Source organism: Astatotilapia calliptera, chromosome 11 (genome assembly GCF_900246225.1).
Source record: "Astatotilapia calliptera chromosome 11, fAstCal1.2, whole genome shotgun sequence".
Classification (NCBI taxonomy): Eukaryota; Metazoa; Chordata; class Actinopteri; order Cichliformes; family Cichlidae; genus Astatotilapia; species Astatotilapia calliptera.
In genome coordinates, this window is record NC_039312.1 from 1760206 (window position 1) to 1787500 (window position 27295).

The 27295-nt window shown below is 43.7% G+C and overlaps 1 protein-coding gene and 1 long non-coding RNA gene across 3 annotated transcripts in view; one reads left to right on the top strand and one right to left on the bottom strand.

The window, feature by feature from the left end:
• Positions 1–15781: 15781 nt before the first annotated feature.
• Positions 15782–20853, top strand: LOC113031388 (uncharacterized). 2 transcript variants are annotated; one of them, XR_003273730.1, is made up of 3 exons: positions 15782–16130; positions 16653–17582; positions 20557–20853. It is a non-coding gene; the product is annotated as an uncharacterized LOC113031388 (long non-coding RNA). The 2 variants fall into 2 exon arrangements; XR_003273729.1 differs by having other exon boundaries at positions 16656–17582.
• A 3677-nt stretch (positions 20854–24530) lies between these two features.
• LOC113031387 (aldehyde dehydrogenase, mitochondrial) overlaps positions 24531–27295 on the bottom strand; it is a 32565-nt gene continuing 29800 nt past the window's right edge. Inside the window, exon 13 of the mRNA XM_026183428.1 lies at positions 24531–24756. Coding sequence (XP_026039213.1) covers positions 24724–24756 — 33 coding nt within the window. The 3' untranslated portion in view covers positions 24531–24723. The remainder of the gene's footprint in view (positions 24757–27295) is intronic.

Sequence of the window (27295 nt, forward strand, 5' to 3'; positions counted from 1 at the left end):
TTGTCTGATTTAGCCACAGATATAATGTCTCAAAGCATTACTCATCTTAATGTGGAGATGAAACTGAATATGCACTTTCTGCTGTGCATTAAATCATTTCAAGATATCAGTCATTAAATTAAATGAGAGGCTTTAATTATTAAATCTGTATTAAATAGTTGTTGTTTACATGTGAAGAGATCCTTTTTCAAAGGCTATTTCACTGGATCATCTTTTCTAAAGAATCTAACAGGTTAAATGAGGATAAAATGATTGTCAGCAGTGACTGAGTCTGCCATCCCACCTACCAGAAACTAGGTTTATATGACTGTCCATGAGGTCAGTCTCACTGTGATTAGCACTGGATTAGCTTACTGCTACTAAACACTGAGCGTGTCAACAAAAGAGACATTTATAGCAATGTTTCCTCTTCACACAGTTAGCTGGTAGATGGCAGGCATCTGACTGTGGGGTAAACTGCTGTATATGTGTCACAGTACTGGATGTGCGACCCAGTGTTTTGTCTATTTTAGGGGTTTTTTGTTGATAACTATTTTTCTCCATGTTTCTGTTTTAATTTGAAAGAGTCTGATGCAATCTTGTTCGTTGGTGTTAGTTTGACTTTCCCTGTGACGTCATGTTTCATTTCAGTCAGCTGTTTTCCTCATGTGTTTTCACTTCCCCTGAACACATCCAGTGTGTTCATAGTTGATTATAGTTTTTCACAGTCTGTCTTAGTTGTACCTAGTTTTTCATGGTTTCATGTTACTGCTACCATCAGCCAAAATAAAGGCTTTTTCTTTTACCTGCATCTCCTCTCTCTGCATCTGCTTCTGCGTCCTGTTCACGACCCATCAACATGTGGCCATGCAATAAAGACCTTCCTTACCCATGTCAGTAAAGGGGCTCTGTAGCTTCATGATTAGTTTGCGGTTTTTCTTCCTTCACTTTGATTTGTGTTTGTGGACATATAATGTGTGTAACAGGGCGTGGTTGGTGGCACGGTTGCGAAGGGAGGCTGACACAGCGGAGCTCCATCAGTTCAGTTGTGTTGTTGTTGTGTGTGTGCAGCTGGGGCTGAGGGCTGGAAGAGACAAAAACTGAGTAAAAAGTGTAGTAAAGTGCGATCTGTGTGGTCGGGTCCGTCATTCATTGTCACTATGTGCAATGTACACTTTCCATTAATCTCACAGTGGAAAATTCCTGGAAATCAAAGTCAAATGTTTATCAGTAGAAGAATCAGACTCCTGTTAAACATTATATTTGTACTAAATGTGTGTGTAAATATGGTGTCTGTAGATTTGTGACGGTGTTTCTGTTGTAGTTTATTCCTGTATGAATATTAAAAACTTGACTGAAAGTATTAAAAATGTATTTGCATTGCTTTACAGAAAAAGGGAAAAATGGTAGGACTGTGGGGGAAAGCGTGATCACCTCAGTTAAACAACTGGTGTAATTCTATTAGGTTCATCTTTAAGGAACTCTGCATGTCTCCAAATAGCTTTGAATGTCTTTGAAATGAGAAGAATACAAATAGAAAAAGACAAAAAGTGGACACATGCAGACAAAGTAAAGAGATGAATATTCAGTAAGCTATAAAGATCCAAAGCTCTCTCAGTTTTTCTCAAATGTGTGTGAGGACTGCTTGTTTGTGTTCTTGGATGCACTTAGTAAATCCAACAGCTCAGCTATTTGTTGTTTGTTGTTTGTAAAAGTTGCAGGAAGAACAAACTTCTTAAACAGGAAATGAAACAAAGCACAAATTCAAAGTTGTTTTTTTTCATTTTATTTTTGTTTTTTAACTCAAAATGTCCTGTTGTAACTGGACTTTTTGAGTTAAGAAACAGAACAAATCCCAACAACACTTCCCTCATGGTGCTTTATATTGTAAAGTCAGACCCTACAATAATGCACAAAGACTCCAACCCCCTAGAGCAGGCACTTTGGCGACAGTGGGAAGGAAAAACTCACTTATAAAGAGAGAAACCTCCGGCAGACCCAGGCTCTGGGATGGGGTGGCCATCTGCCTCGGCCAGTTGGTGATGAGGGAAGGAAGTTGGGAAAAAAGAGTAGTTATTTTTAACCACTCTGGTTTCAAAATGACATTTAGAAAGCCCAATTGAAATGAATATTTGAAGCCAATTTAAGAGTTTTCTCACATAATCACATGCACGTGTTGGTTAGACTTTAGCGTGCACATGAGAAAGCCCTAAAGATGATGTTTTGGCTCCTCAATTTTGCATGTTTTTTGAAGCTGCTGACGATTGCTTCATCCATTACTGGGTTTCTTGACCACATTAAGAGTACTGGAGAATCCCACCTGTCATGGAGTTCATTGTATATTGTCAGGGCGAGTTCTCCAATGTTCTCCAAGGACATTTTGTACTTTTTTGACAAGATTTTGTTCCAGATCTTCTGGAAAAGCCTCTCTGCAATGAACTCGGATGCTACTGGATTCATTGTCATCGTCTCATTTCCTTCGCTGATGGCGTGCATTACCAGATCTTTGGTCACATTTTTTACAACTTCCTTGTACTCTTGCCTGTCTTTAGAGACACTGAGTACTCTTGCTGGTAATGCCAACAGGTGTTTGGTGAAGATTGAGACGGTAATATTGTCAAGCTGTTCCCTCAGATTAAAGATCAAAAGGTTTTCTTTGCAGTTGTGTGTTTTGCAAAGATCTTTGAGAATGGCCTTGCCCACTTTGAAAATGCTGTTGTGGGATAAATTCAAGTGTTTCTCCTCAACTTCAGGCCAGATTTTCTCAATCAGACGACGGCTGATGCAGTTAGGAGTGAGGCGCTCTGTGAAGATCTTGTATTTGGAGGAGACTTTTTCTTTGGCCAGTAAAACCACCAACTGAACAACCCAGTTGACGCGCACCTTTTTCTGCAGCTTCAGTGTCTTTTCCAAAGCTGATACTTCAGCCTGGTTGGTCTCATCTTTGAATACAAACTGCACTTCTTCTAACACTTGTTTTTCCTGTCCAGTTTGTTTCTTTGCGTCCTCTACCATTGTCTTCTCCTCTGACAGGACTTTCTTATTTTCTTCCTCCTCGACCTCCAGGTCGCCCAGTGTACTCTTTGGCAGAGTGCACACTAATTCTGGTTTTGCTTGTTGGTCACTCGTGTTTGACATTTAAGCTACGATGTTACAATGAGTCAGACATTCAAATGTGACTGAGGGTAGCAGAACAAAATCTCATCCAGTGAATCGCTCGTGACTATAAGAAACGCGCTGGTCCAGTGTGGGTTTCACCTGCAATTTATAGACCTGAGTTGACTGTGACGTCACGGCCTGGTTCTTTTGCCTTTCATCTTTGAATCAGGCCCCGCCCACAACAACGTTCCCTATTGGCTCTTTGAAAATAGGTAACGCCCATAAAGAACGGGCTGTCGGAGTTTCTGACGTCATGGCCCGATTCTCTCTCCTTTAATGTTTGAAACAGGCCCGAAAATACGGTGGCCCCGAGAGGCCAAACGGACTGCAACTTCAGAAAACACTTGCAAAAAGAAAAATGCTGCAAAAAGAAAAATGCTGCAGAAAGAAAAACGCTGCAAAAGCACACACAGCACAACGGAAATGTTTCTGGGGAGACAATAACCAGACGGACCAGTTGCACGAACCAAAACATGCTAACAAGTGCACTGGGACTGGGAGACACTTCAAAGAAGTGGAGCAGCCAAAGAGTAAACTTTCAAAAGTAAGTTCTGAATATTATGTCACTTATTTATGTGCAAATGTTTAATAATGAGGAACATTAAAACTAGTGATGGGCAGATGAAGCTTCATGAAGCACTGAAGCTTGGTTCACCCCAGCGCAAAGCTTCTTGAAGCTTCATTTGCTCTAGCAGGACACCTACTGGACGTAAAAATATTAGTTGGCATGAATTTAAAGAGTGTGGCCTTTTGCACACAGCCTGTAAATGTCAACAACAAAAGGAGTGTGTAAAACATGTATATTGTAGTGATGGCAGTATACTGTGTATATTTATACTGGCAGTATGGAAAATGATTATTTGGACATGCTTAAAATGGAAATGATCATTTACTGTGAGGTGAGGTGTGGTTGGGGTGTGGACAGCTACAGTCCTGCCTGTTCACATTTTATTCTGTAAAAACTAAATTTTCACTGCTTTTATGACCTTTTAGTGGGGAGAACATAGCTGGGATTTAATGATTTAACAAATCTTTTGAATCCTTTGTCCTCCACAATGCTAAATGGCTGGGAGTCCTCAATCACCAAATTCAAATTCAAATTTTATTTGTCACGTACACAGTCATACACAGTACAATATGTAGTGAAATGCTTGGACAACTGCTCGTGACCTAAAGAAAAAACAAAAAAGGAAAAGGCTATGAATAAGATAGGAAATAAATATGAAAAATTAAAAAGGGTAAATTTAACTAGGAAGGAATAAAATATAAATTAAGGTTAAAAATGAAATAACTGTACAACACAAATTAGAATGAAGGGTAAATTTAACTGGGAAGAATAAGATAAAATATATAAATTAAATAACTGTACAACAAAATACACAATATAGAACTATATAAGAATGTATGAAGAAATATAAATAAATATATACACAATAACAGCAGCTGTGCAAGTATTAACTGGAAATGAAGAATATAGTGACCAGTGTTGTGCAATCCACATTATGTCTTGTGCAGTGCAAATATGCTTAAAGTGATTTAAGTAATGAAGTGAAAACAAAGTCCAGAAAGTCCAGTGTGTGTGTAAGAACCATATGTGTGGGTCAGTACTGTGTGGTGGTGTGATTGAGAGACCGTATCGCCTGCGGGAAGAAGCTCCTCCTCAGTCTCTCTGTGTTGGTCTTCAGGGAGGGGAATCGCTTTCCTGACCTCAGCAGAGAGAACAGTCTGTTGTTGGGATGGCTGAGGTCCTTCACGATCTTCCTGGCCTTGGTCCAGCACCGCCTGCTGTAGATTGAGTGCAGGTCAGGGAGCTCGGAGCGGATGGTGCGCTCAGCTGACCGCACAACCCTCTGTAGAGCTCGTCTGTCCTGCATGGTGCTGTTCCCGAACCAGGTTAAGATGTTTCCCGTCAGGATGCTCTCTATGGTGCACGAGTAAAAGCTCCTGAGCACCTTGGAGGGCAGTTGGAAGTCTCTCAAGCGTCTGAGGTGGTAGATTAGATTAGATTAGATTAGATTAGATAGAACTTTATTAATCCCTCGGGTGGGTTCCTCTGGGAAATTCGATTTCCAAAAAAGCACAGCACCGACAGAAGTTACAGAGTTACAGAATATTATATATAAAAACACCCAGCACGCCCCTGCGGGCGGTTTATCCTTCAAGCTCGGGTCCACTACCAGAGGCCTGGGAGCTTGAGGGTCCTGCGCAGTATCTTAGCTGTTCCCAGGACTGCGCTCTTCTGGACAGAGATCTCCGATGTTGTTCCTGGGATCTGCTGGAGCCACTCGCCTAGCTTGGGAGTCACCGCACCTAGTGCTCCGATTACCACGGGGACCACCGTTACCTTCACCCTCCACATCCTCTCGAGCTCTTCTCTGAGCCCTTGGTATTTCTCCAGCTTCTCGTGTTCCTTCTTCCTGATATTGCTGTCATTCGGAACCGCATATATATATATATATATATATATATATATATATATATATACATATATACACACTCACACACATATATATAAATACAGAGACAATATAAATAAAATATACAAAGGGGATAAATAGAATAAATAGGAATAAAAAATAAAAATACAAGTGAATTGCACATTTCAAGTATTGAGCCTATTGCACTGACTATTTACAAAAGTATTGCACAAGGTATTGCACAGTGAGGTGCAGAGGCACTACAGCTTAGTTGTTCCCCCCTCCTTTGTCCTCCTGTTTCCCCTCCCTCTCCCCTCCAGAGAGGAGTTAAACAGTTTGATGGCGTGTGGGACAAAGGAGTTTTTAAGTCTGTTAGTTCTTGTCTTGGGGAGAAGCAACCTGTCACTGAACAGACTCTTCTGATTGTTTATGGCCGTGTGCAGAGGATGCCCAGCATTGTTCATAATGTCCATCAGTTTCTTTAATATCCTTTTCTCTGCCACTGTCACCAGAGTGTCCAGCTTCATGCCGACCACAGAGCTAGCCTTCCTGATCAGTTTCTCCAGCCTGGATGAGTCCTTCTTTGCTGTGCTGCTCCCCCAGCACACCACAGCATAGAAAAGTACTCCAGCAACCACCGACTGGTAAAACATCCTCAGGAGCTTCCTGCAGATGTTAAAAGACCTCAGCCTCCTGAGGAAGTACAGTCGGCTTTGGGCTTTTTTATACAGGTACTCTGTGTTGCATGACCAGTCCAGTTTATTGTCCACCCACAGCCCGAGGTACTTGTACTTGTTGACCACCTCCACCTCCTCCCCCTCTATCTGAACCGGCAGTGGACCTTCTCTGGACCTCCCGAAGTCCACAACCAGTTCCTTAGTCTTTGAGGTGTTGAGTTGCAGGTGGTTTGTGTGACTCCATGCGACAAAGTTCCTCACCAGACTTCTGTACTCCTCTTCCTGATCATCCCAGATACACCCCATGATGGCCGTGTCGTCTGCAAACTTCTGAATGTGGCATAATTCAGAGTTGTAGCAGAAGTCAGAGGTGTACAGGGTGAAGAGAAGAGGGGACAGCACAGTTCCCTGTGGTGCTCCTGTGCTGCTGACCACTGTGTCAGACGTGATGTCCTTCAGCCTGACGTACTGTGGTCTGTCGGTGAGGTAGTCGGAGATCCAAGCCACCAGGCAGGGGTCCACCTCCATCCTGTTCAGAGACGCTGTCGGGCCTTTTTCACCACGGTGTTGATGTGACAGGACCATGACAGGTCCTGCGTGATGTGAACTCCGAGGTATTTGAAGCTGTCCACTCTCTCCACTGGGCACTCGTTGATGACGGGGGTCTGGTAGTTCCTCTCCTGCTTAGTGCTGAAGTCCACTATCAGCTCCTTTGTCTTACTGACGTTTAGAAGGAGGTTGTTCCTCTGGCACCAGTTCTCCAGATTCCTAATCTCCTTCAGGTAGGCCGTCTCGTTGTTATCAGAGATCAGGCCCACCACGACGGTGTCGTCAGCAAACTTGATGATGGTGGTGGAGCTGGTAGTGGCCACACAGTCATATGTGTACAAAGAGTACAGCAGGGGGCTCAGAACACACCCCTGGGGGGCTCCAGTGCTGAGAGTGGTGGAGGCTGAGACATGTCCGCCCATCCTTACTGCCTGTGGTCTGCCAGTTAGGAAGTTGGAGATCCACAGACACATAGATGAGCTGAGTCCCAGATGCTCCAGCTTGGTGGTGAGTGTGGAGGGAATTATGGTGTTAAATGCAGAGCTGTAGTCTATGAAGAGCATTTTAACATAATTCCCCCTTCTAGTGTCCAAGTGAGTGAGTGATGTGTGGAGGAGATGAGAGATGGCATCGTCTGTGGAACGATTTGGACGGTAAGCGAACTGTAGTGGGTCCAGTGTGTCTGGTAGTGAAGAAATGATGAAGTCTCTGACCAGGCGTTCAAAGCACTTCATCACTACTGAGGTGAGGGCTACAGGGCGATAGTCATTGAGAGAAGCAGGGTGGGGTTTCTTCGGGACAGGAACAATGATGGACTCTTTGAAGCATGTGGGGATCACCGACTGAGATAAAGAGATGTTGAATATCTCAGTGAACACAGGAGCTAGCTGGTATGCGCAGTCTCTGAGGATACGACCTGGGATGCCGTCTGGTCCTGCTGCTTTCCTGGTGTTCACTCTCTTGAAGGCTCTCCTTACTTCATGCTCGGAGATGACGAGCACGTTTCCGGTGCTGGCAGTATCTTCCTGTCTGCAGCCGTTAGCGCCGCTAGCACTAGCATTGTTGCTAACCAGGTCTTCATCTATTGGAGATTGTTCTCCTGAGGAAAGACAATAAAGACAAAGCTCAGATATAAATATCACACACGTCACTTATTACAGTTGTATAATATTGTTATATCATTTAGTAACATTACTGCATGCTATATTATCATGGCATTTGATGGCTCACCTGGTCTTGCTCCACAATCGGTGTCCCCCTTATTCTCATGCAAAGCTCTGTAGTGCCTAAGCATGGATGAGGTGTTGTTATATCCCAGCTGCCTGGCACATAGCAAACACTTCACCTTGTACAAAAGTACAGACAGCTCAACATAAATTGTATTGCACCATCAGTATCATGAAAATACATCTTCTGTAGAAATTTACATACCTTGTTGGGAGGAATAAGATCAAAATGTTCCCACACAGGGGAGGACATCCTCCTCTTCTTAGCTGGCTCCATTCTCTCCTGACTTTCTCTCCTCACTCTCATAAACCTCCAAACTGTCTCCAAACTCTCACTAACAACTCTCCATCAAACACCCACATTTTGAATGAAGTCTGAGGGTTTATATCGCTGTCATATCTCGCGGCAAAGTTCAAACCACTTCATGAACCAGTCACGTGGTACAGCCGGGCAGCGAGGCTTCGGACGTCATCATTTTCAGCTCCTCCCATAAATGAAGCAAGCCTCGATACGCGCATCGCGGAAACGCCCCCTCCATTACTCGACACAAGCTTCAAAGCCTCGATACAGAACGTCCCATCACTAATTAAAACATTGCTGTTGGCCACATGTCGGCAAAGTTATGTGACATTAGTGACGTTTGTACTAACTTGGTTTTAAAGCCTTTACTTCAAAATATCCACCGTTCAATAGTTGACTTTAATCTTACAGAGAATCTGATGATTTATGGATAATTAAAGTCAGTCATATATCCACAAACACAACAGGCTGAAAGTCAGTGATGCTGCTCGGTTTGCAGTCCTGAATATGACGGCACAAGCAGGATCCACTGCACTGTTAATGTTAGCTGTGTTATATTGCTGCCTCTGTTCGCTGGTGTCGAGCCAAACGGACTTTAACGTGTGTTTGAACGAGCTGACGGTTCACTCGTTAAGCTGAAAGAAAGATGCTTTAATCACAGCAGTCACACATGTGTCCACTGCACCATCTGGAACTCTTCTTGTTTACACTCGTAATAACACAAACACTAAATCCTCCTGTTTGTAGCAGTGTGTACACCTGAGACTGTCACCTGTCTGTCTGTCCTGCACTCTCTCTCTGTTTCTTTCTCTCTGATTGTGGAATAAAAGTATGAACATGTGTTTATAAGTCACACTTGTGTTTGAATCCTGCAGCTTATCACACATTTGATTTCCATGTGTGACGACTGCAAGTGTCCAGAGTGAGGACAGACTGAGGGACCCACTGCTGCACATCATCTGTGAGGCTTTGCAGCCCTGATGATCCACCAGGACAAACTCAGCAGTGTGTGAGGAAGAGGAGGAGGAAGAGCCAGCAGCAGCTGACAGATGGAGAGAATAGACAGACTGTTCCCTGTTTGTGAAGGACTGCTAGGAAAGTTTAACATAACTGTCTGTGCTGAATCAGTCTTATTAGGTAATGTTCACATAATGTTATCATCCCAGTGTTTCCAGTGTGGGAGAAAGTACTCAGAGTACTCAGGGCCTTCAAGTTACACACTATGAAAGGCAGCAACAAGTTTAATGTTCAGAAACCTAAAGTCTGTATCAGCAGCAGAATGGAGCTAAAATAAATGTTGGTTTCAGTTCTATGAAGCTTTGAGTATTTTGGATCAGTAGCTGCTGTGTTTGTTGCATCATATTGCTGTAACTGTTTATATGCTTTATATATTCTGAGCTAAGTTGATCTATAGTGTTACATCATATTCTATAAGGATGTTATGTGTTTGTAGACTTTCTGCCCAGTTTGACCCATTTAGCAGAAGTCAGCCTGTTTAAGGCTCTGATGTCTATTCTGTGTGACTTACAGCAGTTATGACATGGTCTGATTTTCTCACCCAATAAAGGAATATTTCATATATCAGTCTACTCTTCATTCTATCAGACACAGTTATCACAGCTCCTACATTTTCCTTTTTACACATGTATGTAAGCATTGAGCCAAATTTAGTAATGCCAACATATTAAAAGAACAATATTTGTCTCTTATATATATAATACATCTATATATACACTGTCACAGATACTTGTGTTTAAGTGAAGATTTAAGGTGACAGGAAATACAAATAACTGCAACTTGAATCTTTACTGAAGCTCAGTGTTTGGCACAGAGTTCAAGTTCACTGCTGTAATAACTAATAATGATTAATATAATATTGGCCATATTATATTTACATTACCACAGTGAGATGACTTTAGTCTCATGAACAACATCAGCTAATTGTTGTTTACTAGCTGATCTTAAATGACTGTTCAGGGGCCCGTTCTTCGTACGTCGCTTACTACATCCAAGATCAAATGACACATCCAAGATCAAATCATCGCGCTAACCGTGAGCTCGCTAATCCGGTTCCCCGAACACACCTGCTGTTGACGATTACTACAGCTGGACGCAGGAATGTGACATCACTGGGCGTCGTAAAAGGGGCTACGCATCGATAGTAGAAACATTGATCGGCAACCCGCTGATTGGTCGGCGAAAATGTCGAAGGGGCGTGCTCGGTATTTTCCGGCAGCAGAGCAAGAACTCTTGAGTGAGGGATTTCAGGAGTTTCAGAGTTTAATTAAAACGCAAGAGAACACTGCAAAGGCTGCAAAAGCAAGGAGAGAGGGCTGGCAGAAAGTTGCTGACAAATCAAACTCGTAGGTAATTTAATAATAATAATAATAATGGATTGGATTTATATAGCGCTTTCCAAGGCACCCAAAGCGCTTTACGATACCACTATTCATTCACTCCCACATTCACACACTGGTGGAGGCAGCTACGGTTGTAGCCAGGCTGCCATATCGCGCCATCGGCCCCTCTGGCCAACACCAGTAGGCGGTAGGGTAGATCTATCATATGACACTATATTGTCCAATATCATATGGCATTATATTATATTATAATATGTTATATTATATCCCCTTTCACATTAGAGCCACAACAGGACCCACAAGAAAATGGGAACAAGTAAAAGTGGAATACAGGAGTATTCTACAGAATGGTAATATTTATCTCTTAGATTGCTTTGCGTCTCTTGGCAAGGTAATACTGGCCTGTAATACTCTGTTAGTTTGTTCATAACAGCAACCAAGAAAAGGGCAGAGGAAAAAAAGACAGGTGGTGGTCCTGCACCCCCTCGTCAACAAGTTGGTTAAGTAAATAATACCCTCACGGGAAAATCGATATCTCTCTATGAGCACACTGTCGCGCTGAGCTAAAGGATCCTGTCTATCCCACAATATACGCTGAATTCTGAGGACTCTCCTTATCAATCTTGCACCTTCCGCAATGGGCTGCTCGCGTATACGGACAGGACATGGCTGCGACAGACTTCCCAAATCCACCTTCGCTTTTATAGCCGTGGTCTCTCATCTTGATTACACGAAGTAATTTACAATTACTACTCTGAAATATGAATTACATCTGTAATAATCACATACATGTAATAGAATGTTAATAGTACATTTCCCTTTTTTAGGAAATGACCTGTATGTATCTGTGTGAAATCAATAAATGGATCAGGTGCTGCATTGTCTTTAGTTACATTGATAATATTTATTTATGGTGAAACAGTGGTGGAATATCGCTGTTGCTTTCGTATAAATGAAGCGGACATACCTGCGTGGCCGCGATCTAATCCTGTTTACATAAAGTGAACCTGCTCCCGAGCAGGTTTACGCTTACGGCTCTGTTGCTATGACAGCAAGTCCCGGATGAGCTTCGGGGAACCGACTGATCCAGGATCACGCGAAATCGTCAACAATCTAATCCGGCTAACCTACTTAGCGAGGTACGAAGAACGGGCCCCTGCACAGACATGAAGCCCAACAATCATGTTTACAGTCCTGTGGTCTCAGCCTCAGATACTCAGCTAATCACACAGAGCTCATGTAGAAACAAATGTACAAAAGATGTTCTCCTTCATTTCTGTCAAACAAAGCTGTATGAAACGTTTCCAGCTGTTAGTATCATGGTTGCTAGGCAACCTGGGCAGACCGTCCCATCTCACAAGCCTACAAGCCTCACACTTCCGGCCTCAGCGGTCTTTGAGTGCGGCCCTTGAGGACCTTTAAGGCTGCAGACCCTGAATTGGGAAACAGCCATACATACATGTTTTGGTTCGTGCAACTGGTCCGTCTGGTTATTGTCTCCCCAGAAACATTTCCGTTGTGCTGTGTGTGCTTTTGCAGCGTTTTTCTTTCTGCAGCATTTTTCTTTTTGCAGCATTTTTCTTTTTGCAAGTGTTTTCTGAAGTTGCAGTCCGTTTGGCCTCTCAGGGCCACCGTATTTTCGGGCCTGTTTCAAACATTAAAGGAGAGAGAATCGGGCCATGACGTCAGAAACTCCGACAGCCCGTTCTTTATGGGCGTTACCTATTTTCAAAGAGCCAATAGGGAACGTTGTTGTGGGCGGGGCCTGATTCAAAGATGAAAGGCAAAAGAACCAGGCCGTGACGTCACAGTCAACTCAGGTCTATAAATTGCAGGTGAAACCCACACTGGACCAGCGCGTTTCTTATAGTCACGAGCGATTCACTGGATGAGATTTTGTTCTGCTACCCTCAGTCACATTTGAATGTCTGACTCATTGTAACATCGTAGCTTAAATGTCAAACACGAGTGACCAACAAGCAAAACCAGAATTAGTGTGCACTCTGCCAAAGAGTACACTGGGCGACCTGGAGGTCGAGGAGGAAGAAAATAAGAAAGTCCTGTCAGAGGAGAAGACAATGGTAGAGGATGCAAAGAAACAAACTGGACAGGAAAAACAAGTGTTAGAAGAAGTGCAGTTTGTATTCAAAGATGAGACCAACCAGGCTGAAGTATCAGCTTTGGAAAAGACACTGAAGCTGCAGAAAAAGGTGCGCGTCAACTGGGTTGTTCAGTTGGTGGTTTTACTGGCCAAAGAAAAAGTCTCCTCCAAATACAAGATCTTCACAGAGCGCCTCACTCCTAACTGCATCAGCCGTCGTCTGATTGAGAAAATCTGGCCTGAAGTTGAGGAGAAACACTTGAATTTATCCCACAACAGCATTTTCAAAGTGGGCAAGGCCATTCTCAAAGATCTTTGCAAAACACACAACTGCAAAGAAAACCTTTTGATCTTTAATCTGAGGGAACAGCTTGACAATATTACCGTCTCAATCTTCACCAAACACCTGTTGGCATTACCAGCAAGAGTACTCAGTGTCTCTAAAGACAGGCAAGAGTACAAGGAAGTTGTAAAAAATGTGACCAAAGATCTGGTAATGCACGCCATCAGCGAAGGAAATGAGACGATGACAATGAATCCAGTAGCATCCGAGTTCATTGCAGAGAGGCTTTTCCAGAAGATCTGGAACAAAATCTTGTCAAAAAAGTACAAAATGTCCTTGGAGAACATTGGAGAACTCGCCCTGACAATATACAATGAACTCCATGACAGGTGGGATTCTCCAGTACTCTTAATGTGGTCAAGAAACCCAGTAATGGATGAAGCAATCGTCAGCAGCTTCAAAAAACATGCAAAATTGAGGAGCCAAAACATCATCTTTAGGGCTTTCTCATGTGCACGCTAAAGTCTAACCAACACGTGCATGTGATTATGTGAGAAAACTCTTAAATTGGCTTCAAATATTCATTTCAATTGGGCTTTCTAAATGTCATTTTGAAACCAGAGTGGTTAAAAATAACTACTCTTTTTTCCCAACTTCCTTCCCTCATCACCAACTGGCCGAGGCAGATGGCCACCCCATCCCAGAGCCTGGGTCTGCCGGAGGTTTCTCTCTTTATAAGTGAGTTTTTCCTTCCCACTGTCGCCAAAGTGCCTGCTCTAGGGGGTTGGAGTCTTTGTGCATTATTGTAGGGTCTGACTTTACAATATAAAGCACCATGAGGGAAGTGTTGTTGGGATTTGTTCTGTTTTTTAACTCAAAAAGTCCAGTTACAACAGGACATTTTGAGTTAAAAAACAAAAATAAAATGAAAAAAAACAACTTTGAATTTGTGCTTTGTTTCATTTACTGTTTAAGAAGTTTGTTCTTCCTGCAACTTTTCCAAACAACAAACAACAATAGCTGAGCTGTTGGATTTACTAAGTGCATCCAAGAACACAAACAAGCAGTCCTCACACACATTTGAGAAAAACTGAGAGAGCTTTGGATCTTTATAGCTTACTGAATATTCATCTCTTTACTTTGTCTGCATGTGTCCACTTTTTGTCTTTTTCTATTTGTATTCTTCTCATTTCAAAGACATTCAAAGCTATTTGGAGACATGCAGAGTTCCTTAAAGATGAACCTAATAGAATTACACCAGTTGTTTAACTGAGGTGATCACGCTTTCCCCCACAGTCCTACCATTTTTCCCTTTTTCTGTAAAGCAATGCAAATACATTTTTAATACTTTCAGTCAAGTTTTTAATATTCATACAGGAATAAACTACAACAGAAACACCGTCACAAATCTACAGACACCATATTTACACACACATTTAGTACAAATATAATGTTTAACAGGAGTCTGATTCTTCTACTGATAAACATTTGACTTTGATTTCCAGGAATTTTCCACTGTGAGATTAATGGAAAGTGTACATTGCACATAGTGACAATGAATGACGGACCCGACCACACAGATCGCACTTTACTACACTTTTTACTCAGTTTTTGTCTCTTCCAGCCCTCAGCCCCAGCTGCACACACACAACAACAACACAACTGAACTGATGGAGCTCCGCTGTGTCAGCCTCCCTTCGCAACCGTGCCACCAACCACGCCCTGTTACACACATTATATGTCCACAAACACAAATCAAAGTGAAGGAAGAAAAACCGCAAACTAATCATGAAGCTACAGAGCCCCTTTACTGATGTACGACAAATAGCTTGATGATGACCAGCAGCTCAGTCATTAAATATTGAGGAAATCTGGTTGCAGAAATAGCAGCATCTATTCCAAAAGTGTGATCTGAGCATCATTTAGGGGCTGATACCCCACCTGAGAAGCAGTTTTTAAAAAAATACTAAGAATTTAAACATTGAGTGACTGATAAGAGTTGAAAAGAAAGGAAAAGATGTAAGTAAGGAAGTATACTGTGTTGGCTGTAGTTACATAATATAGCAGAGCTGGTCCATTTATACTGTATACAGCATAAATGGACCAGCTCTGCTATATTATCTGCCTGTGGTAACCAGTCAGTTGTACAATAACAATAATGGGCTATTCTGCTGTATTGTAAAGATTGAAAGATTGCCACCCTTAGGAGGAAGCTCATTTCCACCACTTGTATCCATGATCTCGTTCTTTTGGTCATTACTTACAGCCCGTGACCATAGGTGAGGGCAGGGATGTAGCTCGACCGATATATTGATACGATCTGGTGCAGAGTCCACATCGCTGCACCAATCCATTTGTTGATCTCCCGCTCCCCTCTCCCATCGCTCGTGAACACACCATGATAAACAAATAAACAGGAACTCGTCCCTGACCTGGAGTGGGCACTCCACCCTTTTCCAGTTGCAGACCATGGCCTCAGATTCGGAGGTGCCGATTCTCATTCCCAGCACTTTGCACTCGGTTGCACTCCAGTGTGAGCTGGAGGCCGTCACCTGATGAAGCCAATAGAACCACAACATCTGTGAAAAGCTGAGATGAAATTCTGAGACCACCCAAGTGGAAGCTTTCCTGGCCGAGAGTGTTCTGGTGCCACGTGCACTTACGGACGCCCTTATGTTACAACATAGTGTTTGCACAGAAGTCCAGTAACAGGACACCGCTCGGGTTCAGATCTGGGAGGCCGTTCCTCTCAATCACGCCCCTCCAGTCTCACTCTTGTTTCCCACATGAGCACTGAAGTCTCTAAGTACGACGGAGTCCTCAAGTGGAGCACCCTCAAGAACTCCATCCAGGGGTTCCAAGAAAGCCAGGTACTCTGGCACAAACGACAGTCACAACCTGCTTCCCAAGACGCAGGAAACAGACCCACTCCAAACCCCAACGTACAGGGAGCAAGCCGAGGAGATACTCAGATAAACACCCCAGCCCACCGCCGATCATTATTGCAACAAGATCATGATGGTGTAGGCATTTGATTTCTAAAGGGAGGTGTTGAAAGAAGAAGAATTTATTCAAAAAGTAAGTTCAGGGCTCAAAACACAAGTTTACTTTTTTTTTCTTAGTCCGGCTGTGAAAATATATTGTTGAGACATCAGGTCATATACCAACTCCAAATTCTTTCCTTTTGTTACTATATTTTACCTTTTGAACTGTGTAAAGTATAAAACAACGTTTTTAATTAAGTTGTGACCATGTGCATCTTGTTTCTCTACCTGATTAGTTCTTTTATAATGTGAGAAAAACAAAATGCAGCACACAGGCAACAGATTTATTCAGTAAAACAGACGAAACATGATCCAGCACTAAATGCAATCATATGTAAACTGCTTTTTCCAAAAACATCTTCTTCAGTTGCATGCTGTGTGAAAAGCTCTGCTGGTGTTAAATGTGAATACTGGACAGAGAGCGAGGTGGTGTTTATGGTGTCCAAGATAACAGGACCTATAGCTTCTCGTGCCAGTGAAGGGTGCTCAGTCTGATCGATTCAGGTGAACCTTGGAAATGACCAGAAATCTTCATTATTCTGATCTTTTGTGTCAGCAGACCTGAGTCAAAGTGGTTCAGGATTCATCTCCCAAACGGACTCTCTAGTCAGAGTTTGCAGAACGGCTCTGTCTCTACACATCCAGCTGAGCGCCTGCTGTGTATGTCTCATTTTAAGATTTACTTTTTTAACAGTCAGATTACTTTCATAAATGCTTTGTATGTCAGAAAGAAAAAATGGATTTTAATGAAGCTTAAAAGAAGAGATAAAAGTGAAATGTCTGCAAATCTGCATATTTACTGTGAACCCACTGTTTGTAAATTTTATCTTGTGTTTTTGTGTTATTGTTCTTCATTTTGTCATTTTTTCATTACGTGTTTTATCCTATTGTAAAGTGTCCTTGGGTGTCTTGAAAGGCGCTTTATAAATAGAAATTATTATTATTATTATTATTATTATGTGAGGGTCTTTCTATCCTTGTCGTGTCAGCATCTGAACAGACTATAACCAGTCGAGGGCTGACTCACAAAACTGCTGTTCTTACGTTTTCTCTAAAGCCCTGTTAAAAAGGTGTAACGCTCCATACTTACTCACATTATGTAAGGGCAGTTGAAAAAAGTATTCTGCAGAGGGATACATGGGAACCTTCCCAGGAAGCAGACCTGACCGGCCTCTGTCGGGCTTCCTGTTTGGTGATTTTACGACACTCGCTTTCACTGAAGGCATGGCTGCTATAACGAAACGAGCGGATGCAGTGCTGGAAAACAAAAACAGCCTTCACTGCCAGCATTGTTCTCTGCAACAGAAAAGCAAAGCAGGAAACTCAGAGCCCATTCCCTTTCAAGGCACCTTTGGACTTCATGTTTCATAATTTTCTTCAACACATTTGATTTCCAGAAATCTAGCTGGGACAATGTTTTTTCATTTTATTCTTCTGGTTTCCTCCTCACTTACGTTTCTGTGCACCCACCAAGTGTCCAGCTCTGGTAAGTGAAATGTTTTCCAGCTATAAAACACTTCTTTTGTTATTTTCATATCATACAGCTGCTAAATGTTAGCCTGATGAACTCAGAGGCATTTTTACAAGTAATTTAATGCAGAAGGATTGCATATTTATTTGAAGGCAACATGAGAAACTGGATCTGTTGTGGAGGGCAGCACCAATAATCTGAATTCAGTCATGCTCAGGATTAATTTACTCTATGTATAAAGTGCTGCTGGTAAGAGCAGATGTTACAGTTAGAAAAATCGAAAGGTGAAATAGATAGTATTAGTAGCAGTAATAATAATAGTAATCATCCATCCATCCATTTTCTTCCACTTATCCGGGGCCGGGTCGCGTGGGCAGCAGCAAAGAGGCCCAGACCTCCCTCTCCCCAGCCACCTCCTCCAGCTTATCCGGGGGAACACCAAGGCGTTCCCAGGCCAGCCGAGAGATATAATCTGTCCAGCGTGTCCTGGGTCTGCCTCAAGGCCTCCTCCCGGTGGGACATGCCAGGAAAACCTCACCCAGGAGGCGCCCAGGGGGCATCCTTTTCAGATGCCCGAACCATCTCAGCTGGCTCCTTTTATGCGCAGGAGCAGCGGCCCTACTCTGAGCCCCTCTCGGATGGCTGAACTTCTCACCCTACCTCTAAGGGAGAGAAAAAAATCAGAAAGGGTTTTATTGGCAAATGTTGAGCAGGTTTACAACATTAGGAAATTGCTGCAGTACTTAGTGCAAACATACCGTCAGATAACGCTTAAATAAACATAAAAATAAGAGTTAAAAGTGCTAAGTAGATAGATATATACATGATATATACATGATATATACATGAGTGCAGGTGGTGATCAGTGCCAAACATGGAATGATGCAGTGAACACAGCGTAGGGTCATGTTTTAGTGGCGGGGACAGTCATACGGTTATTGTTCATGTGTCCAACAGCAGAGGGGAAGAAACTGTTCTTATGGCGAGAGGTTCTGGTGCGAATGGACCGGAGCCTCCTGCCTGAGGGGAGCAGGTCAAACAGACTGTGTCCAGGGTGAGAAGGGTCAGCTGAGATCCGGGCTGCACGCCGCAGTGTCCTGGAGGTGTACAGGTCCTGCAAAGATGGGAGTCTGCAGCCAATCACCTTCTCAGCAGAGCGCACAACACGCTGCAGTCTCTGTTTGTCCCTGATAGTGGCTCCAGCGTACCACACGGTGATGGAGGAGGTGAGGATGGACTCGATGATTGCAGTGTAGAACTGCATCATCGTCCGTGTTGGCAGGTTGAATTTCTTCAGCTGCCTCAGGAAGTACATCCTCTGCTGGGCTTTCTTGATGACGGAGGTGATGGTGGGCTCCCACTTCAGGTCCTGGGTGATGGTGGTACCCAGGAAGCGGAATGAGTCCACAGAGGTGATGGGGGTGTCAGTCAGGATGATGGGGGGGAGTGGAGCTGTGTGCTTCCTGAAGTCCACAATAATCTCCACTGTCTTCTGGGCATTCAGCACCAGGTTGTTGTGGCTGCACCAGGACACCAGACGTTCAACCTCCCTCCTGTAGGCAGACTCGTCCCCGTCCGAGATGAGTCCAATAACGGTGGTGTCATCTGCAAACTTGATTAGCTTGACAGACTGGTGGGTGGAGGTGCAGCAGTTGGTGTACAGGGAGAAGAGCAGAGGAGAAAGAACACAGCCCTGAGGGGAGCCGGTGCTGATGGTCCGGGAGTCCGAGACATTCTTTCCCAGCCTCACATGCTGCTTCCTGTCCGTCAGGAAGTCAGTGATCCACCGGCAGATGGGATCAGGCACATTCATCTGGGAAAGCTTGCCTCGGAGATGGTCTGGAAGGATGGTGTTGAAGGCAGAGCTGAAGTCCACAAACAGGATCCTGGCGTAGGTTCCTGGGGAGTCCAGATGCTGCAGGATGAAGTGTAGGGCCATGTTGATGGCGTCGTCTACAGACCTGTTGGCTCTATATGCAAACTGCAGGGGGTCCAGGAGGGGGGCGTGAGGGTCTTGAGATGGGAGAGAACTAGGCGCTCAAATGACTTCATGACCACAGATGTCAGAGCCACGGGTCTGTAGTCATTTAGTCCAGTGATCCTAGGTTTCTTGGGGACAGGGATTATGGTGGAGGACTTGAAGCAGGCAGGCACATGACATGCCTGCAGTGAGGAGTTGAAAATGCCAGAAAACACTGGGGCCAGCTCGTTTGCACAGTGTCTGAGGGTGGCAGGAGACACACCGTCTGGGCCGGGAGCTTTTCGAGCATTCAGACTCCTAAACTGCTTCCTCACATCTACAAAGCAGACTTTGAAAGAGTGATTTTAAAATTAAATGAACCAATTTAGTACTTATTTAAAAAAGTCATTTGGCAAATCATATAAAATGTTGTTAGAAATTGCATTTTACAGAAGCACTGCAATGAATTCACACTGTTGTAATGCACAATCCTACAAAGTTTTTTCTTTCTTTTTTTACTCATGCACAAAGGGGTGATCCAAGGTTTTCATCTGAACAGCCCAGTAAGGGCCCCTTTCTTCAGGGCACTCTATCTTCTCAGGTATTTTGTGTATTTTTTGGTCCAGGTGGAAGTTCTTATGGCTGGGGAAAGGCTTTATGTGGACTTGTGCTATGTTACAAGCTCAAAAGATCCAAACCCCATGCCTAGAGTGGACATTAGAGACTACGGGTGGGTGTGTTGCTTGCAGGAACTGTCATACACATTTCTTACTGTAGTTGGTTCTCCACATCGACAGCAGAACAGAAGGCAGACGCTCCCAGTTCCTGTCAGGTGGGCACAGTGTGCTCAGGTTCTCTGTGGATGCCTTTCTCTTCAAAGAAGTTTCACAAATAAGATGAAAACCTGTGTGTGTGTGTGTGTGTGTGTGTGTGTGTGTGTGTGTGTGTGTGTGTGTGTGTGCGCGCGCGTGTGTGTGTGTGTGTCCAAGAAGGACCCCTGAGGATTAATTTGACCCTGTCTGTGTACAGGTGCTGTACCTCTGCTGTTGAGTGTCCGTTAGTTTCACTGCAAAGTCCTGAAACTACAACGAGGCTGCTGGCAGGTTAGCAAATATGACCTAAATGTAAAGTGCAAAATTGTGTCATTTGAACAAAATGTACTGCTGTGTTTCCCCTTTCATTTATTTCTCTGAAGATAACCTGTAACTGGAGTACATTAACCAGTACAAGACTAGTGTTGTTCACAGGCGGTGTCCTCAGAAATCTCTAGGTGACGAATACACCCATCCATCCATCATATTACGGTTATCCGGGGCCGGGTTGCAGGGGCAGCAGCCTAAGCAGAGAAGCCCAGACCTCCCTCTCCTCAGCCACCTCCTCCAGCTTATCCGGGGGAACACCAAGGCGTTCCCAGGCCAGCCAAGAGATATAATCTCTCCAGCGTGTCCTGGGTCTGCCCCGGGGTCTCCTGTGACTGCTAGTCTTGTGTCATGATTCGAGTTTTGAGGAGAAGACAAACGACTGCATGGTCTCAGTAGATGTCAGAATAGTGATCTTTATTACACACTTCTAAGACAGAAGCATGGGAAGACAAGCGTACAGCCACAGATCTCCAAAGAGTGGACCGTTCCCCATCCTTATATAACCCATGATGACATCACACAGTTAGACCTTACTGGAAATGATAACAGTCTCCCCATAGTCCAAAGTTCTCCTTATACAAACATCAGATGATACTTTAGAGAAAAACAAGTGTGTGACATGTCATGTTGTGCAGTTCTGTGAGCCTGTGTGTCCAACTAGAGAATGTCCTGACATGACCTCCCTGTGTAAATAAGGGTGAACGTGCGTGTTTACATAACTCTCTATGTGCATGTTCTGATGTAGGCCTGCAAATGAATTAGAACAAGGTCCTGCTGGGCCCTCCAGTTATGGACGGTGAATACAATGCTGTGGATACCATTTGAGACTTGATTACAATGATGATAACCTGCATACATTAATCTTTACTCAGATTACCATAGATATAAAACAAAGATTATACTGTCATCAGATTCCACAATGGTAAATGATTAATGATTGATATTTCTAATTATAACTGTGATCATAAGAATACAAAATAAAATATCTCCTGGTCACACTTGGTAGCTGGGGATCAGTCCCCCATGACCTCTGCTCCTGGCCGCCACCAGGCACACATTGCACCCGACCCCTACGGCGCCTCCTGCGGGTGGTGGGCCTGCAGGAGGATGGGCCAATGTCCCTTTTTTGGACTGTGCCCAGTCGGGCCCCATGGACTAAGGCCCAGCCACCAGACGCTCACCCACGCTCTTTAGTATCATACTTTGCTATTATTCTGCAGGCGTCCCTGTGGTTCGAGTTTCCTGATGTACAATAAGAGGTAGTCGCGTTCAAAAACTAAGACCTCTGGATAAGCTCTACTGGAGTCAGAAACTGGGGGGAAAAGCAGCTTGAAAATCAAATCAAAGTTTCCCACGGACTCTCCCTTGTTCCCAGTAACAAACTGCTTTGACTTAAATCATAACACTGCTTTGGACCTTACTGCCCCTGGGAGAAATTTGATACGTTTGTATTGTTTGTTTGTTTTTTAAATTGAATGTGGCTTAGAGGATTAAATGATCTGGGTTGGCAGGAATGTGGTTTGTTGGATAAACATGTAGAGAATGAGTCCACCAGGACAAGAAATCATGGCTGTTCCTCCATGAAAGACAAAGATTGATCACAGTAAGGAAAAAGATGATGATGCTGAGGAACACTGGCGACTGGATGCAGGTGGTGAACAGGAAACGCAGAAACTGAGCTGACGGAAATGATGGAAATGGCACACGTGCTAATAAAGGAACTGAGAACAGACAGAATGATAAGGGCAGACATGAGCAGACCACATCTGCTCAGGAGACGGTGAAGGCTCCCAACTCTCAATGATGACTTATCTAGCATCAACACTATTACTGCAAGAAGGTCAGGTTTCGGTATTAAATATTTTGGGCACTGTTCCAATTTGCCCCAATGGTAATAAAGTTAGTTGTAGTGCTGCCAGCATCACAATCCAGCATGAAAGTGATAGTAATGGTGCTTGGTGTGGCAGCATGCATACTGGTAGTTCTTCAGTGCATTCATAAATGGACACGATGTTGAACAGGATGACACAACAAGCAGGAACTTCTGTTAACGGAAAAGGAACATCTGCATATGCAGACAGGTGTCGAGCTAAGCAGGACCTAATCTGCAAAGACGAGTTATCTGCTTTAATTCTGTACTAGCGGAGTTTGAAGCTCTACTGGAGGAGCAATGGCAGCCGAACATGAATTTACTGGTAGCAGACTCCACGGTGCTGCTTCAGGTTCAGGGAGTTCAGGTGAAATGCACTTGGATTACATGACTGTAACATCTGATTCAGGGCTTTTTGGCGGGTTTTTCTTCTTTTTTTTTTGGCAGCGCAAGGTTTCAGTCGAAGGCTCACATGAAGCCCGCGATATTTAAATGTAGAAGCTGAACCAGAGCTAGAGCTGAAGCAGTCATTCCACAATCAGTTCTGGATGTAATGGTAATTGTTGAATTCAACGACTACTTGTTGTGTTTAGCATAACTATGGCTCTAAGTAGTTAAATAATAAGATAAGATAAGATAACCTTTATTAGTCCCACACGTGGGAAATTTGTTTTGTCACAGCAGGAAGTGGACAGTGCAAAAGTTATGAGGCAAAAATTAGAATACAATAAGAATAAATACAGTACACAACTGTACAGAATAGAATAAAATAAAATACTATATACAGTAGAATAAAATAAAATAAATATACAATAAGATAAAAATAGAATACAAATACAAATACTATATACAACTGAGTAAAAATACAACGATGCCAGAAAGGATTATTGCACTTAGTATTATTGCATATGTATGGATGTGTGTGCTTGATCAGTTAAAGTCTTTATTATGGAGTCTGACAGCAGTGGGGAGGAAAGACCTGCGAAATCTCTCCGTCCCACACCGTGGGTGCCGCAGTCTCCCACTGAAGGAGCTGCTCAGTGCTGTCACAGTCTGCTGCATGGGGTGGGAGATGTTGTCCAACAGGGATGACAGCTTAGCCGCCGTTCTCCTGTCACTCACCACCTCCACTGGGTCCAGAGGGCATCCTAGAACAGAGCTGGCCCTTCGGATCACCCTGTTCAGTCTCTTCCTGTCCCCAGCAGAGATGCTGCCGCCCCAGCAGACCACACCATAAAAGATAGCAGAAGCCACCACAGAGTCATAGAAGGTCTTCAGGAGTGGGCCCTCCACTCCAAACGACCTGAGTCTCCGCAGCAGGTACAGCCTGCTCTGCCCTTTCCTGTAGAGGGCGTCTGAGTTATGAGTCCAGTCCAGTCTCTTGTTCAGATGAACACCAAGGTACCTGTAGCTGTCCACAGCCTCAATGTACATATAATTCACATATGAAGAAAAAGCTTCACTTCTTCATATTGATAGCTACTCGAGGCAGTCCACACTCCCAGGCAGTAAGGACGGGGCCAACCAGAGGACATGAGGCACTCAGGCCACTCTACGAAGTCTGTTTCTGGTCAGAGAGTCAAAGCTGCTCTAACTGCCTGTTTTCTGGAATCTCCTTCATCCTCTGCAGCCTGTGCTGCACTGTATGGCACGTGTTGATGAGCCATCCTGGAGCAGCTACCTGTGCAACCCGTGCTGTGTCCAGGTATCACGTCTTGATATCAGTAGTGAAACTGGCCTGAGCCAAATTCAGAACTAGTTTTAAAAAGATGAGCAGAGAAAAACACGAGTGTCCTCCACCTGTTAAACCGCTGCTGCTTTAGGGTTTGTCTCATTGTTGCACCTGCTGTTAATTTCATTAACAGCACAGCAGCTGAAACTATTTAACACTCACAGATGTTTACCTGATTGATGCTACTCTGATTAAAATGTGCTTTCATTTTTCAACAGTGTAATTGGTCGTCTGCGAGTTTGCACACACACACATGAAGCAGAGTGACTCAAATCAATTTATTATGAAAAATGAGAGACAAGTCCACAGACTCTCTACATACAGCTGCAGTAATACGATCAAATTCTGATTCCACCTCGCTTCAGCAGGTTGGTACTGCTTGTGTACCAGAGGACAGTTTATCTTCTCTGCATCTCTTTCAGTCAGCTGTCGTCCCGTCTCACTGCACACGTCTAAGAATTCTTTTGCAGTACCTTGATGGTCACCTGAAAGCACGAGCAGGCTGTCAACATGTAAGAAATGTCTAATGTACACTGCATCACAGGGTGCATCACATTTATTGTCATTATGTTACTAAAACATTACAAAACTTACTGTGATGCCCTCGCTGATAAAGAAAACAAAAGATCAATAAATACATAAGTAAGATTTTAAAAAAGGGCAAAAAGTGAAAAACACAGGCAGAAGTCTCGAGAGTGCAGCGACTGGATGTGAGTGTGTGTGCAGGGAAGCAGAGGGAAGGGCAGGTGGACAGATGGCTTTCACAGCTCTTGGCAGAAAGCTGTCCCTCAGGTGGGGGTTTCTATGTAACTATGCCGTGACCTCGATGGCAGCGATGAACAGTCCTGGGAGAGTGGGGTCAGCAGCAATACGACTGGCCTTCCTCTGTAAAAAGCTCTGAGCAAACGGGGGGGAGTCCAGCCCGCTTCAGTTTCCTGAGGAAGAAGAGGCTTTGTGGAGGCTCCTCGGATGAGGAGAGGTGGGTGCTCTGTCCTCCTGGACCTCCTGTAGTCGACTATGACCTCCTTGGTCTTGCTGGTGTTAATCAGCAGGTTGTTCAACAAACAGGGAGAGGTGCCCCTCTCATTGTTTGGTATAAAACCCACCACGTTTGTGTTGTCTGCAAACTTCAGAGTCGTGTTTGAGGAGTGCATCGCTGCACTCAGTGTTTTCAAAAAGTCCCATCCCTACTGTGACCTAATATTATATTTAATATTAAAGGATGACTCTGTTACGTCCTGTTTTTGTACACGGTGCAGTAGGGATGGGTACCGGTGTGTTCTGACATAAACGGTAGTAACCAGACTGAAAAGCAGCGCACATTTCGGTGCTTTATTTCGGTGCTTTTTTTTCCTGAGCTGTGATACACTTCTAGCCAATCATTTTACGTTTCTGAGGATAGTAGGCGGGGCCAGGTACATACGTTCTGTTAGAGCAGAGCTACAGATTAAAAATGCTCAAGGCGAAGCGGTCAAAAGTCTGGCTGTACTTCACAGCAAAAGATGCAAACTCAGCAGCAACAAGTGCTTTAAGCTGATACTGTGATACTGTCAAAGGAGGTAACACCTCGAATCCAATGAAACACCTGGCGACGCATAGCGGTTTTTTTTTTAAAGCCCAGCAATGCGCCGTATTTGATAGCTTGCTGCGAGACCTCACACCGAGCACATCTACTGTGCGTGGGTTGCCTGTTATCTGACCCGGAGTTAGCAACATCCCCCAAAAACCCCGAAGAGGAGAGTCCTGGCCCCTAGCCCTGCCAGTGTAGCAGAAATGATGAGGATGATGATGCAGCAGCAGCCGTTCTTCTCTGCGTGAGTAGCTTCATGTTCGTGTGTAATTTACGCTGAGTAGGCTAACCACGTTATTACATGAATGCATGTAAGGTGAACTAGCAAACATCATCATAGCTACATGCGGCTGTCTTCTTGTTTGATGGCAGATACTCCCTTCACCCTGGCTAAAAAGGCTAAAATGACCAAAGAAAAAGTGGAAAACAGTTAAACATGAGAGGTTTAGGACAAAGTTTGTGTTTTTTCCATTGATTAAGCACTGCTTCCAGCCAAGAGTGATACCATATATGCCCCATAGCTGCAGAAAAGGCTAACATTGTTATCTTTTTACAAAAAACCAGCTGAACATGAGAGGTTTTTGGACCAATTTTGTGTTCTCCATTCTTTAAGCACCGGTTTGAGCACCGTTTAAACACTGGCACCGTTTCAAAAGTACCGGTTTGGCACCGGTATCGGATAAAACCTAAACGATACCCATCCCTACGGTGCAGAAACATTATTCCCAGGTATCAAATCTTTGACACAAATATTTGTGACTCAGTCTGACTGAACACAATAAAATGATTCTTTATGGGTTTGACAACGATCGATTTTATATGACTTAATCCTTTCTAACATACTGCATAACTAATGCTGATAACTGAGCCTAATTAAACGCTCAGCTGATACTACGACCCTGATTAGAAGACCGAGTTTAAGATATGCAAGCCAAGCCTTTCCTCTCTAACCACAGAAGGCTGAACGATTGATCGTTCTCTGATCAAAACTGCGATTTCAGACAGCGCGATCATGTGACGCCCAAAGCTGCGGTTTTTTGCAGCGCTCCTGACTGACCCAGGATCTGTAGCGTTATTTATTAAGCAGAACCAGAGGACAGTTAAGAGGTGCCATAACACACTGTGACATGGTGTCTCACCAAATACGGTTTCTGTTGTATTTTACTTAACTGTAACTTCACATAATAAAGGATTTTTTGCACTTTTTTAAGTTAAGTCAAAAATGGTCCTTTTAGTTCTTCATTTGTAATAACTGGTCAAAAGCTTTAAAGGCTGTACCTGCATGTTCCTTATTAATAAATACATTTGAAACCACGTTAGTTTTCGTCATACATTAGAGTAACAGCATTTATTGTTTTGATGAAATGACGTCATTTTCTGTCATGCTTGTAAATGTTACTGTACGCTGTGAATTTTGTGCTGAAGCTTAATTTGAAGAAAATCACGAGTTGAAC